General features: G+C 40.0%; 1 protein-coding gene and 1 pseudogene across 1 annotated transcript; both read left to right on the top strand.

Moving 5' to 3' along the window:
- Window positions 1-1,623: 1,623 nt before the first annotated feature.
- Window positions 1,624-2,562, top strand: LOC114103876 (olfactory receptor 8S1-like). The gene has a single exon (XM_027949717.2). It carries the CDS (start codon window positions 1,624-1,626, stop codon window positions 2,560-2,562), a length of 939 nt encoding a protein of 312 aa, XP_027805518.2.
- A 2,317-nt stretch (window positions 2,563-4,879) lies between these two features.
- On the top strand, window positions 4,880-8,814 carry LOC114103875 (spermatid perinuclear RNA-binding protein pseudogene; annotated as a pseudogene).
- Window positions 8,815-15,262: the final 6,448 nt, after the last annotated feature.

The raw sequence follows: 15,262 nt of genomic DNA, 5'->3' as shown, positions 1-15,262 counted from the left end.
AAAGAAAAAAAATGAGAGCATCAGAGGACACTGCTACTGCATGAATGAAAGGACACATTCTGTACTGATAAAAAGCATCCTTGAATTCAGTAGTAGTGGCCCTTATGCAACATGGATAGCCAGCATGGCAACTTTGATGGACAACAAAATCAGCAATACTGAATACACCACAGTGAACATAGATATACTGTACTGTCGTGTATAACTCAAGGAAAAACAAATTAAAAAATTAAAAAGATTTTTTTTAAAAAGATCAGCAATACTTCTGCTGGGCACTAGTGCTATTGGGGCATTGGAGTAAAAGGATGTGATTGTGCCTGAAGGGGTCAAGAGTTCTTGTCTGCAGCACATGTGACATGCTATAGAGTCAATTCCAGAATAATCCGAAACACAGTATGAGTAGGGACAGAACAAAAAAAAAGTCCTGATTTATGATTGTTATTGTTTAGTTAGGGTCCATGTTCTCAAGGAGCTGACATTCTAGAATGGGAAAAAACTGGGGTACATGTTCAACATGAGAAAAGAAGCAGAATTCAGACTATAAATTGGGGCAAGAGAAGCTGTGGGCTAGAGAAGGGAGCTGTGAGAAGAGCTATTTGAAAAAGCAGGCTTAGAGGTGACATTGGAAAGCCCATGAAGGTTTGGATTAGTGAAATTAAGAGGAAAGTATTTAAAGTAGAGGAAAATGTGAGAACAGACACAGAAACAAATAGACTTTCTGGTATCAAAGGCAACCAAAATGACTGAAAAGTTAAGGGCGAATGAGGAAGAGCTCCAAATGTCAAAGTAAGAAAAATGTTATCGTGGACCAAGCCTAACACTGAAATGATAATTAGAAAAGAAAAACCATAAACTTTTTTATGGTTCCTCTACATGTCAACATAACATTACAAAATATCCCTGAATATCAGACTTCTCACAGGAAAAATCAGGATAAATCTTCTCCCAGAGATAAGAATTTCCTGACAGTTCTCACAGAATTACCTTGGAGCACGAGTACTTTTGCCTTTGTGGGCCCTCTTTCCACTAAAAAATTAAAATTTACCTGTTACGACTGCATAGTTAAAAAGATAAATACATTCTGATTATATTCAGTTTTCCCTTGTGGTCTTAAAAGAAATAAAGACATCTCCATCAGCCATAGAAGAATTGGAGCCCCAGGCAATGTGCCTGAAGGAGTCAGCCTGGTTAAGGAGTCATTGGATAATTTTTAACAAAAAATAAGGATTGAAAATTTGAGAAGAGAAGATGTGGAAGACCATTATAGATATGCTCTAGAATTTACAGGATTTCTGAACTATAGAAAGAATGCAAAAAAAGCTAAATACCGTGAAGGTATAAGTAAGCCAGAGATACTCATTTTTCCAGAAGAACCCAGTGGAGAAGGAATAGGATTCTCTGAAACATGTGAAGACTGTGATCCAACATCACTGATAATGAAGCAGAATAAAAACTCTCACTGACATTCAAGTAAGGGTAGCTCTGAGATATCTGAGCCCAGAGAGAAGGCAAAGCAGAAAGGGATGTATGAGAAGAAGGAGTGATACTCTGAAGGAGAGAGGGACAATTATAGGAGATCTCACTCCTCTTTCTGTTTTTATTCCAAGGAAATATCATCCACAAATGGCCTTGAGGAACCACAGCATCATCACTGGGTTTATCCTCACTGGGCTGTCTGACAACCCCCAGACTGAGGCTTTGCTTTTCGTGCTATTCCTGGGGATTTACATCCTGACCATGATAGGCAACTTGACAATGCTGCTGGTGATCGGGGCTGACTCCCACCTCCACACACCTATGTACTTCTTCTTGAGCAACCTGTCATTCTTGGATCTGTGCTTCTCTTCTGTCACTGTGCCCAAGTTGCTGAAAGACCTCCTGTCTGAGAAGAAAACCATCTCAGTAGAGGGCTGCCTGACTCAGGTCTTTTTTGTGTTTATCACTGCAGGGACTGAAGCCTTTCTTCTTTCAATGATGGCTTATGACCGCTATGCCGCCATCTGCCACCCACTGCTTTATGGCCAGAAAATCAGCAATGAGCTCTGTGTGACGCTGGTGCTGGTCTCATGGGGCCTGGCCTCTCTCAATTCAGTAGTCATTGTGCTCTTGGCGGTGAATCTGGACTTCTGTGACGCCCAAACCATACACCACTACACCTGTGAGCTTCCTTCTCTCTTCCCCCTGTCTTGCTCTGATATTTCCATCAATATCGACATCTTGATCTGCTCCACCTTGCTGCATGGGCTTGGGACCTTTCTCCCTATCTTCTTCTCTTACACCCGCATTGTGTCCACTATCCTGAGCATGAGTTCCACCACAGGCAGAAGCAAGGCATTTAACACCTGCTCCTCTCACCTTATTGCAGTGATCCTCTTCTTCGGGTCAGGTTTGGTTCGCTATCTTATGCCAACCTCTGGTTCATCCCTAGATTTGCTAGCCTCCTTGCAGTATAGCGCAGTCACACCCATGCTGAATCCCCTCATCTACAGCCTAAAAAACCAGGAGGTGAAGGCAGCTGTGAAAAGGACATTGAGGAAATGTCTTCATTATTTTGGGTCATGAACAAGAACACAGAATGGTGGGAAATGATTTTGTATTGCCAAGTGCTTGAACCTGAGGTAGATTTTTGACCACTAACTTGAAGGGAGCCCTGTACCACTCTTCCTAGCCACATTGATGATGGAAAATGAAATACACAAAATTATATCAAGTGTATACTATAGATCTGTGGTCTGTTTTTTCTTTGTTCTTCTCTTTTATACCACTTTCTTCCTAAGTTGCACCTCCTGAATTGATCATTTATGTCTTATTTTTCACCCATATTGTTTTGTCTTCCTGATCAACTGCTTTGATTTTTTTTCCCAATGTATTGTTTCCTACAACTGTTAGATGATTTTATTTCTTCTTTGTCCTTGTAAGCAATAGTGGTAAATCTGTATTTATGGATTTCAAGTTTTAAAACAAAATATGTTTACACTTCTTATGAAAGACTACAAATTTATTTCATTTTGATAATTTCCCTCTTCCCTCTGGCACTTGCATTCTTCAATTTTGTTCTACATTCTTGAATTTTTTCCCCTGGATATTTTTTTAAAAATCATTATTTTTACATTGTGTAACTTTTTTTTCAGTACTAGGGATTGTCAGGGGTGCTTAACCACTGACCTACATTCCCAGCCCTTTCTATCTTTTATTTTGAGATAGGCTTTCTCTAAGTTTCCCAGGCTGTACTTGAACTTGTGAGTCTCATGCCTCAGTCGGCTAGCTGGCATTACAGGTGTGCCCCATCACATCTAGTTTACTATGTAATGATTGAATCAATTAATTCTGAGTCTAATCATAGTTTATAGCTTTTAGGCCTTATTCTATGTTTAAATTTATTTAATATTCACTGAAATCTCTTTCACAGCACATTTTTATTTTTTATTTTTTTATTCTTTCGGTGCAGGGGATTGAACCCAGAATCTCATGAACATTCCCGTTAAGAATACCTGTGGAGAAAACCTGTGAAAAGGCAGAGAAAGGACAGACACACACACACACACACACACACACACACAGTGTAGAAGCAGGCAGACAAAGGTGGCTGCTCCTCTCTGTGCCGTGTTTATTAACCCAAAAAAAGGTTACATATTACCCGTTACTATGACTACATTCTAACTATTATTCCTTTAACCCTGAGTGCTAGCTAACTGAGGTAGGTTCCAGGTTAATACAAACACAGAGCCCCTTCTCTCCAAGGATATCACCATGGAAACTAGATAGTGCGCCTGTATAGTTATCCTAATAGCTTCAAGGGGAAACTGCAGGGCATTCCAAGCCTGGGAAATAGGGTAATTCATGAAGAACATTGCTATAGCATCCAGGCATCCCATGCTTTTGCACAGGAGTTTCCCAGTAGCCAGATATTCCATGTCTTGCAGAGAAACTTCTAGCAGCCAAGCATTCTGTGTCTTTGCACAGAAACTTCCTAGTTACCAAACATGTCACAATCATAAAGTTAGACCCCAATTCCAAACACAGAACTCCCACATTCCTCTATTTTTACTTCCTCTTTTCCATAGTAGAGCACAAAGGTTAGATGCATTGTCATAGAAGACCAGTTGCCTTGCCTCTTAACCTTGGTCATGTAAGTTCATATCCTCAGTAAAGTACTTAACTCCTCTGTGCCTCAATTTGCTATATGTAAAGGGACAATAATAGCACCTACATCAGATGGCTATTGTGAGGATTAAATGAAATGCTACATGTAAAGCACTACCACACTAAGCGCCACCATTTGAGTGTACTCACCATTATTAGTGAGTTTTTTATTCTGGTTTTATTTTTTTAATAAGTACTTATTTAAATTGGGGGGGGGTGATCATTATGACATATTCCTAAACCTTGCATATCCAAGAATATATATTTTTACTCTACATATGAATGAAAACTTGCCAAAGTATAGAATTTTAGGTTCCATCTTTTTTTCCTTAGTATATATTGTGTATTGTCATCTAATGCTCTTCAAAAGTATAAGGACAGCATGGCACTTTTGCCACAAACAAAAGATAAGAAACAAAAAATAGCACCAAGAAAGCACAAAAGTAGTAAAAATAAAGTTTAAAAATTATGACATCAACCAGGATAGTAGTCACCACTGCTGGGCTGCTAGCCAGAAGCACCTGGGCACCAGATGGTGTTGACAGGGGAGCAGGAGCCGGACCTGAGTGGGTGTATTCCAGAGAACAAGTCTTCAAATACCTTTGCGGTATTTGACCCTGAGCTGTTAGGGGACTCGGGCTTATGAAAAAGTACTGTCACACAAAGTAGTGGCTAATGAAAGCAACAAGAAAGAAAATAAAAGCAGGGAAAATAAGTAAAAGTACTAGATAAAACTATGAGATCTATTCAGTCTTTTGACAAAAATGATCCCATGTTATAATGCAACACTCAACAATCTCTCCACCTCTAGAGGAACTTGAGGCTGTTCAAAAACAGTGTCCACTGTTGAATGAGCTCTTTAACATGTCTCAGATCTTGCCTGGATGAAACAAATAAAGACACAAAAACAGGTGAGACAAACGTAATGAAAGATAAGCCGAAGAATACTATTCCACAGTGGCCAGACATTGTGGGGTGTGATGAGGATTGGCTGGTTGCAAAAGCTTGCTGATTAAAGATGATATGGACTTGGAGCTGGTGTTAATGTGTAAAGCCAAACCCACAGAGACCCTGTTAAATACAAAGATAACCTTTCTACTCAGATTCAGAAACTCACCAAAAAGAAATATCATATGGGACAATATATAAATGAGGTAGCTATTATAGTTCAGAACACAAAAGAGCCTGGGCTTTGAAAGTGATAATTTCCTCCCATCTACTTAGGGATGAATTAGGAAGGTAGAATGGAGAAAATTCTGGGATGAAGATCCTATGGACTTACTGGAGAGAAATGCCTTAAAGGCTTCATGTTTTTTCCATGTGCCAAATGATTTCAGACAAGGACACATGGATTAAAAGCATGTGTGATTTTCCTCCCCATCCTGCATGGTTTATAACAAAGTCCCTACATGGGCACCATTAAAATGATGGCCCCTAGAACTTACATGTAGAAAGTCAACAGGTATATGTAACAGACTTTTGAGTGTTGGGCATGATACTGGTGGGATCTCCAGTTGAGATCCAGGATATTGCCATCCTGAACAAAGAATTGAGCAAATCATGCAGAAGTAACAGGCAGAGCAGAGATGTATGGGAAGTGAAAGTGAAAGTCACACTCTATAAAATAGAGAGGAGTGAACTAAGCAAGAGAGTGGCTCAAGGTCCGCATGTCTGGGTGAGCCTTATCTTGTATGCTAAGCTGTGCCTAGGTCCCCTCTCCACATGGACCTGATGGAAGACCTTGACCCATTCATTTCCACTGGTTACCTTATTTTCACCTAATTACAATACAGAGCCTGTGGCATAACAGCCATGGGCGATAAGCCCTCAGTGGCAGAGTGGTCATGGTAATGGGACTTATCATAAATAGGGACATAATGACTCATCTGTCTTGTACTCCAGCCAGCATTTTTCTTGTACTCTGCCCCCACCATCTTGATGTCCCTAAACTTCTACCACAGGGAGGTCTTGATACCAGTAATAGAGTGTTTGGCATCTACTTCCTGGGGGTCCTGGTCTCCATGATTCTTGTGAGAGAGACTTAGAAGATGCTCTGAGCTGTATAACCATCCTAACAAAAAGAAGACATACCCTCAGTGCACAGCTTGTGCTCAGATTATCAGCCTTTGGCCAGATTTATAAATTGCTGGAGATAAACCTTTTCAGAGTATTCCTGGTCAATTACTAATAGAAGGTACTAAGTCTTCAACTCTAAAGAAACCATTTGGAGATTTATTGGGCTCTTTATCTTTAAGGATGATAAATTCTGGGCACGGTGGCACATGCCTGTAATCCCAGTAGCTCGTGAGGCTGAGGCAGGAGGATCACAAATTCAAAGCCAGAGCCTCAGCAACTGAGAGGCACTAAGCAACTCAAATAAATAAAATACAAAATAGGATAACTGTAATTATGTGGATTAGTCTCTGTATCCTCTATTCTGTACCATTGGTCTACCAATCCATTTTGGTGCCGATACTATGCTGTTTTTGTTACTATTGCTATGTAGTATAGTTTAAGGTCTGGTATAGTGATGCCTCCTGCTCCACTCTTCTTGCTAAGGATTGCTTTAGCTATTCTGGGTCTCTTATTTTTCCAGATGAATTTCATGACTGCTTTTTTCTATTTCTATAAGGAATGCCATTGGGATTTTGATTGGAGTTGCATTAAATCTGTATAGTGCTTTTGGTAGTATGGTCATTTTGACAATATTAATTCTGCCTATCCAAGAACAAGGGAGATCTTTCCATCTTCTAAGGTATTCTTTAATTTCTTTCTTTAGCATTCTGTAGTTTTTGTTTTAGAGGTCTTTTACATCTTTTGTTGATTCCCAAGGGTTTTGTTTTGTTTTTGAGGTTATTGTGAATGGGGTAGGTTTCCTCATTTCCCTTTCAGAGGATTTGTCACTGATATACAGAAATGCCTTTGATTTATGGGTGTTGACTTTGTATCCTGCTACTTTGCTGAATTTATTCACTAGTTTTAGAAATTTTCTGGTGGAATTTTTTGGGTCTTCTAGGTATGGAATCATATCATTGGCAAATAGTGCTAATTTGAATTCTTCTTTTCTGATTCGTATCCCTTTAATTTCTTTCATCTGTCTAATTGCTCTGGCAGCATACTACAGGGACACAGCCACATCAATGTTTCTAGCAGCATGATTCACAATAGCTAAACTGTGGAATCAACCTAGATGCCCTTCAGTAGATGAATAGATAAAGAAAATGTGGTATATAGACACAATGGAATATTACTCAGCAAGAAAAGAGAATAAAATCATGGCATTTGCAGGTAAATGGATGGAGTTGGAGAATATAATGCTAAGTGGAGTTAGCCATTCCCAGAAAACCAAATGCCAAATGTTTTCTCTGATATAAGGAGGCTGATTCATAGTGGGCTTGGGAGGAGGAGCATGGGAGGATTAGATGAAAATAGATAAGGCAAAGGGGTAGGAGGGGAAGGGAGGGGGAATGAGGGTAAAAAAGATGGTGGAATGAGATGGATATCATTACCCTAAGTACATGTACAAAGACACCAATGGTGTGAATATACTTTATATACAACCAGAGTTATGAAAAATTGTGCTCTATATATGTAACAAGAATTGTAATGCATTGTGCTGTCATATATAACAAATTAAAATAAAAAATAAATTTTTTAAAAATACAAAATAGGGCTGGAGATGTGGCTCTGTGGTTAAATGCCTCTGAGTTCAAGCCCTAGTACCTACCCCAATCCCAAAAAAATTATCTCCATAAAAAGATGAAACAAATTTTAAGGAAAATCCTAGATAATAAAGCAGTAGATCTTATGAATGTATTCATAAGATCATAAGAGGCTAAGTCAGATCAGACCTGGGCTTCAGCATAAGCTCCTGTCTCAGTCTGCCCCTGTCCATGCCCCAGTCTTCACAATGTCTGTAGGTGTGGATGGCTCAACATATGAAGCCTCAGGACCATTTAAGAAAACAGCCACACTTCAGATAGCAGTGAAGGCATTATAGGCCATGGGATACCCAGCAGGATTTGATAAAGCTGCTGAATGTATGGATTCCAATGAAAAATCAGATAATGAAAGAAAAAATGAAAGTGACTTCAAACTCAAGCAATAATACTAGAAATTCTACAACTGAAACGTCCAGTACCTTAGAGGTAAGAACCCAGGTCTCTGTCCTCACAGCAAGTGACAAAAATCATACAGTGGAACTCTATGAAAAAAGAAGAGGTCTCAAGTGTGCGCTCCTCTCAGAGACCAGTGGGAGCCTTGTCAAGCACTTCATGATGGAGTAAAAGTAGACGTACAGAAGTTCAGAGGCGCAGGTCCAAATAAGAAAGGGGCAAAGGCAAGTGCCATTTTAGCTGACCTGGACAAGCTGTTTTTTGGATTCAATGTGGCAAATAATAAAAGAAAAAGATTATTCCTCAGGCAAAAAATGTTGTGAATGCAGCCATGTCCACAGTAGTTGAAGAGTTGGGGGTAGAGAAAGAGGAACTCAGGACCCCAGGGAGCTTGCCTTGGGGCTGCAGTGGCTCCTGGCTGCACAGCTCCAGTCTATGGAACACTATGGGTTACAGCACAGCCACCCCTGCCTGTGGTTTGCCCAAGAAAATGGCTCTGTTATCCATTAGGAAATTTCCAACTATCCATTCCCCACCCCTCATTTTTAGCAAATGACAAAAGATCTTTCTTATTGAACAATACAATATAGTACAATATGTTAGACAAAAAGCATTTTTCTTTCTTTGATCATATACTTGACCAAAATTATTTGTAAAGATCATCTTTCCCACCTTTTTATTTTAACAAGTACAGATTTAGTTCTCTAAAACTTGAAAACAAACAAAAATGAAACCAGTTCTATGAAATAGCACTTCACCTCCAAAAAACAATGTATATCAGCCCTTCTGTTCTAGAGAAATAAATGTCTAGCAGTTTAAAGTTTAAGTTTTAAGAAAGTATCCACTTATGTAAAATTAAATTTGTGAAAGATGTAGTCTCAAACACTGTTCACAAATAAATTGCTTTATAATAAAAAAATAACATCGCAGAAAAAGCAATAAGCATATTATAGTAATAGTAGAAACACAAACTCACCAGTTAAAAGGAAAATACTAATTTTAAAAAACTAACTAAATAACTAATTTTAAAAAATTAGTTCCCCCAAAAAAGTACTATATGCTATATACAAAATGGTTCATAAAGGCTTTTGAGAAAGGAGTTACCGGGGGTTGAACTCAGAGGCACTAGACCAATGACCCATATCCCCAGTAATATTTTTTGTATTTTATCTAGAGATTGGGTCTCACTGAGTTGTTTAGTGCCTCGTTTATTGCTGAGGCTGGCTTTGAACTCGTGATTCTCCTGTCTCAGCCTCCTGAGCCACTGGGATTACAGGTGTGTGCCACCATGCCCGGCTGAAAGGTTTTTTTTAATTGTACTAAGATCTAAACTGAAAATGCATTCAAAGAAAGCAGTTGTCAGAAATGAATTTAAAGGAAAAAAATAGGTAGGTAAAGGGCCTAGCATACATGCAGTGTATGCTCAACAAATATCTGCTGGTTGAACTAATAACAATTTCAAATTTTGAAATCAATAATTCACAATGATGTCTACAAGCCAAAGAAGATATAATAACCAAGAACCTTTACTGTTTACATCACAGCATAAAATACCATTGAAAACAACAAGGGAGTTGGATGCAATGACATATGCCTGTAATTCCAGCGGCTCAGGAGCCTGAGGCAGGAGGATGGTGAGTTCAAAGCCAGCTTCAGCAACTTATCAAGACCCTGTCTCTAAATAAAAATATATATATATAAAGGGCTAGGGATGTGGTTCAGTGGTTAAGCACACTGAGTTCAATCCCTGGTACCAAAAAAAAAGAAAGAAAAGAAAACAACAAGGGAAATGAACAAGTTATCAATAATTATGAAAGATATTAATACATCTTTTACAGTTTTTACCAATTAAAAGGACAAGACAAAAGCAATGGCAAAAAAAAATGGACAACACAATAATAGTGTTCTAATAACAATACATACAACTGTATAAATCCATATACCTTGATAAATTTACAAAACATAATCAAATAAAAACCTTCATAGAATTCCAAAAAATAAAAATGTGACAAATTAAATTCTCTTTGTAATGTGATAAAATAACATATATATGTGTGTATATATATAGATATAGATATTTAGATGCACATTGAATAAATAGTAACCAAAAGAAGCAAAATCATTTGCAATTTCTTGAACATTCTAATAAAAAATATTTAGATAAGATTGGGAATGTAGCTCAATAGTAGAGCACTTGCCCACCCTGAATGAGGCCTTGGGTTCAATCCCCAGCACCACAATAAATATAAATAAGCAAATATTTATATATATACACACACACACACACACACACACACACACACACACTTAGATCAAAGAAACCACAAAGCTGGAGATGAAAACTAACCAGAAATAAAAATAATGAAACACTACATATCAAAACATATAATAGAAACGAAGTAATTGAACATAAAATGCATTGTCTTAACTATTCATATTGCTGGCAGTATATTGAAAAATAAAGTAACAACGAATAAATGGATCCAGTTGACAAGGCCAAAAAAATTAAATTAAGATAAGCAGAAGAGGGGGAAGGAGAAGTACTGGAGACTGAATTAGAACATTAGAATATTCCATGCTTTTATAATTATGTCAAAATGGGTTCTACTCTCATATATAACTAAAAAGAACCAATAAAAAAATTATAATTAAAAATAAAAGAAAGAAAAGTAGGCCAGACATGGTGTAATCCCAGTAGCTCAGAAGGCTGAGACAAGAGGATTATGAGTTCAAAGCCAGCCTCAGCAACAATGAGGCATTAAGACCCTGTCTCTAAATAAAATACAAAATAGGGCTGGGGATATGGCTCAGTGGTCGAGTGTCCCTGATGGTCAATCGCTGGTATACAACCCCCACCCAAAAAAAAAAAAGAAAGAAAGAAAAAGGGAAAATCTGAGAGTGATGTCAGAAAGAGAGTACAATAGGACTGTAGGACTTTCAGTGCTCATCCCTTAATAAAAACACCAATTGGAATAACATTCCAAGCACAAAAACATCTTCACAAGAGCTAAGGAAACCAGGTGAGAGGGTAGAGTACCTGGGTGTATCAGAGAAATAAGAAAGGACCCACTGAAGAGAATAGGAAGGACAGTTTCATAAGGCAGACTCAGAGTAAATATCACATGTTGTCTCTCCTATTTGGGATCCTGCGGGGAGGGGAAACAACATGAAAGTAGAAAGGAAGGGGAAGCCGACCAGGGAGTAAGAAAGGGTAATAGGATAGATATGATCAAAGTACACTGTGTGCAGGTATAAAATTGTCACAATGAAACCCATTATTTTCTACAATTAACATATACTAATAATTATAATTTCTTTAAAAGGAAGGACAGTTTCACATTACCAAGGTCACCCCTCCCCAAGCCCAGGTAGCACATACTAAAAAGAGAAGAACACTCCCCATGGGGAAAGAGAAATGAGAACCAAACTTTGCCTCAGACCCCAACACTGGATCTACCCTAGTAAAACACATTTCAGGAATGCTCCCAAAGACCCAGATTCCAGGTCATACCTTCAGACTCAGCATTGTGCTGGCCTCCAAGGCCCTCGTATTCAGTCCTGCCCCAGTGCCAGACCAGCCCCCTTACCCCTAATCATCAGATCAGCACTTACAGATCCAGCCTCCAGGCCAGCCTAATGCCAGTCCATGTCCCAGACTCACACTCCAGACCTAGCAGAAGCTCAGGCGCAGCCCCAGTGACCACAGGATCCAGGCCACACCCATCAGCACACTTGCCTCAGCAGCTCCAGACCCGCATGTACAGATCCAGCTTTCGGGCTTTCCCCAGCCTCAGACCAGTAACCATAGACCCCAAGTCCATATCAGGCTCTGCTCTCCCAGGAGGAAGTCTACCCCAGCACTAGACCTGTTAAGACTGGAAGACGCCGCACTGCATTACACTACTGGACACAGATCACCAAAGAGGTTCGGCTTTATTACAAAAGGCTGTGTGTTTATATAGGTCTAAGGAGAGGTAGCAGGGCTGAGGTAGATAACGGGTCGCCCATTTATTGGCAAGCTCTTCCATATGTCAGTTCTGGAGCCCAAGAAGTTAATTCTTATTGAGGCTAAGGCTTCCCATCAGCAGGATTTGAACATTGGCGCCGACAGGAACGTTTCGTGCCACTGAAAGAAACAAAGAGGAGAAAGAGGGTCGTTAGACACCATGTTGGGGTTTTTCTCTGGGGTGCTGCTGCAGTTGTATGTTTTCCTAACAAGACCAGTTTCTGCAGCCCAAGACTTCAGGTCTGTTCCAACACTAGGCCATCCCAGCAGCCCCAGAATCCATTCAAGTCAGGCCCAAGGATCCAGGTAGATCCTGGGCTCCAGACCATATCAGACCCAGACCAACCACACAACCCTTGACTTCAGGCCCACCCAGCACCAGGTCAGCAATCCTGACCTCAGGCAGCAGACTAGCACCTATCGACATAGGTCCAGGCCTGCCAAGTACCAAGCTGATCCCTGTAGACCCACACTTTAGCAGACCTAGGGCCCAAGCCTATTTCAGAGCACCCAGCATCCAGGTGCAGCTCAGTAGGCCCTGGCACTGGGCCAGAATCCACAAGCCCAGGTTCCAAATCAGTCCCTACAGCCCCAAGTCCCAGGCCAGCTCCTATGGACCTAGGTTATGGACCAGCACTCCAAGACCCAAAACACCCTCCCTGGACCCAAGCTCACACTTGCTCCAGCACCAAGAACTGAACACAGACTTCCTGGGAACATTAGCTCTCAGGTGATGCACATGTATCTGAAAGACTGATGTTACCACATGCAAATATATCTCTGACACCCGAGCATCTGAGGAAGAACTAAAACAGAGCCAAGTTTTCCTTGTTTTTAGCATGGGAAGGCACAAAGAGACCAGAGTGCAGAAGTGGGTACTTGGAAGTGGACCTGGCAATTTGCCTGCTGCCACACTACAGGCACACAGGGCGGAGATATCCTTCTCTCAGGAGACTGTTAACCACTTAAGGAGGCTTTTGCCACATGAGCAAGCCAAAATGCTAGTACAAACAGGCAATGAAAAAGAGAACCATTAAACAGAATAACCAAAGCAACCCTTTAAAACTGTTGAAGGAGATAGACATGGGCCTAAACAACTACTCCAGAAAAAAAATAAAATAAGAGTGAAGGTACTTAGTGAGATTCAAATAAAACAAAACACATGGGGCTGGGATTATGGCTCAGCGGTAGAGCACTCGTCTAGCATGTGCAAGGCCCTGGGTTCGATCCTCAGCACCACATAAAAGTAAAATAAAGATACTGTGTCCAACTACAACTGAAAAAAATATATTTAAAAAAAAAAACACATCCCAAAACCAAGAGCTTCAATCTCATTATTTACAAACTCAGACTTCCAGTGTTAGCTTAGAAGTATAGAGAGCTGGAAAGATCACTCTCACTCTTAAAACAAGGAAAAGGCTTTTCTTGAACCGTCAGAGAACTGGGACCATAGAGCAGATGGCAATATAGAAACCAATCTGGAGGCCAAGCATGGTGACACATGCCTGTAATCCCAGAGACTTGGGAGGCTGGGGCAAGTTCAGGGACAGCCTCAACAACTTAGGGAGGCCCTCAGCAACTTTGTGAGACCCTCTCTTAAAATAAAAAATAAAAAGGCTTGGGACATAGCTCAGTGGTAAAGTGCCCCTGGGTGGAATCCCCAGTTCCAAAAAGAAATCAATCAATCTGGAGAGAGGTAGGAGCCTTCAGAGAGACACAGAACCTGAGCATTTTCTTACCTAGGACAGAAACTTCTGCATGTCACATAAAACTTTTGAGAAATTTCTGGAGGCTCCAGAAAATTCTGTGAAGCTCCAAAGGGCCATAGTTATGGGAGTGCCCCACCTTCTTACAGTCTTTTCCTTCAGGAACCCTAACTTGGTCTCCCAGAAAGGAGGAAAGAGGAGCCAAAGAAAGCTCTCCCCATGATGCTGGCTGGGCAGGGCAACAGCGGTTCTGCCAAATTCTCCCAGACGCCTCTGTTTCCCCTGGGGAACAAAAGAATTACTCTACAGCATGAATGAATCAAATCCTATACCCTAAGGGTATAATGCAATCCCCCTGAAATTCAAAACCCTAGCCTGAGGAAAATGGAGCCTATGGAAAGGTACTAGAAGGATCAAAACAGTTCTGAGAAATAAGAATGAAATCAGAGAACTCACAATACTCAATTCCAAGAATTATTACACAGAGTCATCAAGACAGTGATGGATCAGCCAAAAAGTAGCAAAGGAATAGACAAGAGATCAGTGAAACTAAATAGAGTCTAGAAAAAAATCCACACAAATCCAAATGGTTTTAAAAGGTACAAAGGCAACTCTAAGGAGAAAGGACAGTCTTTTCAATAAGATCATGGCATTTTCAGAGAAATGGATTGCATTAGAGAAGATTATGCTAAGTGAAGTTAGCCAATCCCAAAAAAACAAATGCCAAATGTTTTCTCTGATATAATAGAAGAAAAAGTTGGCCCTAATCTCCATCATGTGGGGTCAGGCCCCAAATTCCTTAATAAGACACCTATAGCACAAGAGTTAAAACCAAAAATCAACAAATGGGACGAATTCAAACTAAAAAGTTTTTTCTCAGCAAGAGAAATAATATGTGAAGTGAACAGGGAGCCTACATCCTGGGAACAAATTTTTACCCCTCACACATCAGATAGAGCTCTAATCTCTAGGGTATACAAAGAACTCAAAAAGTTAAACAACAAAAAAACAAATAACCCAATCAACAAATGGGCCAAGGACCTGAACAGACACTTCTCAGAAGAGGATATACAATCAATCAACAAATACACAAAAAAATGCTCACCATCTCTAGCAATCAGAGAAATGCAAATTAAAACTACTCTAAGATACCATCTCACTCCAGGAAGAATAGCAGCCATTATGAAATCAAACAACAAGAAGTGCTGGAGAAGATGCAGGGGAAAAGGTACACTCATACATTGCTGGTGGTACTGCAAATTGGTGCAGCCAATTTGGAAAGCAGTATGGAG

Source organism: Marmota flaviventris, chromosome 3, assembly GCF_047511675.1.
Source record: "Marmota flaviventris isolate mMarFla1 chromosome 3, mMarFla1.hap1, whole genome shotgun sequence".
NCBI lineage: Eukaryota > Metazoa > Chordata > Mammalia > Rodentia > Sciuridae > Marmota > Marmota flaviventris.
This window is presented reverse-complemented; position numbering and strand designations above follow the sequence as displayed.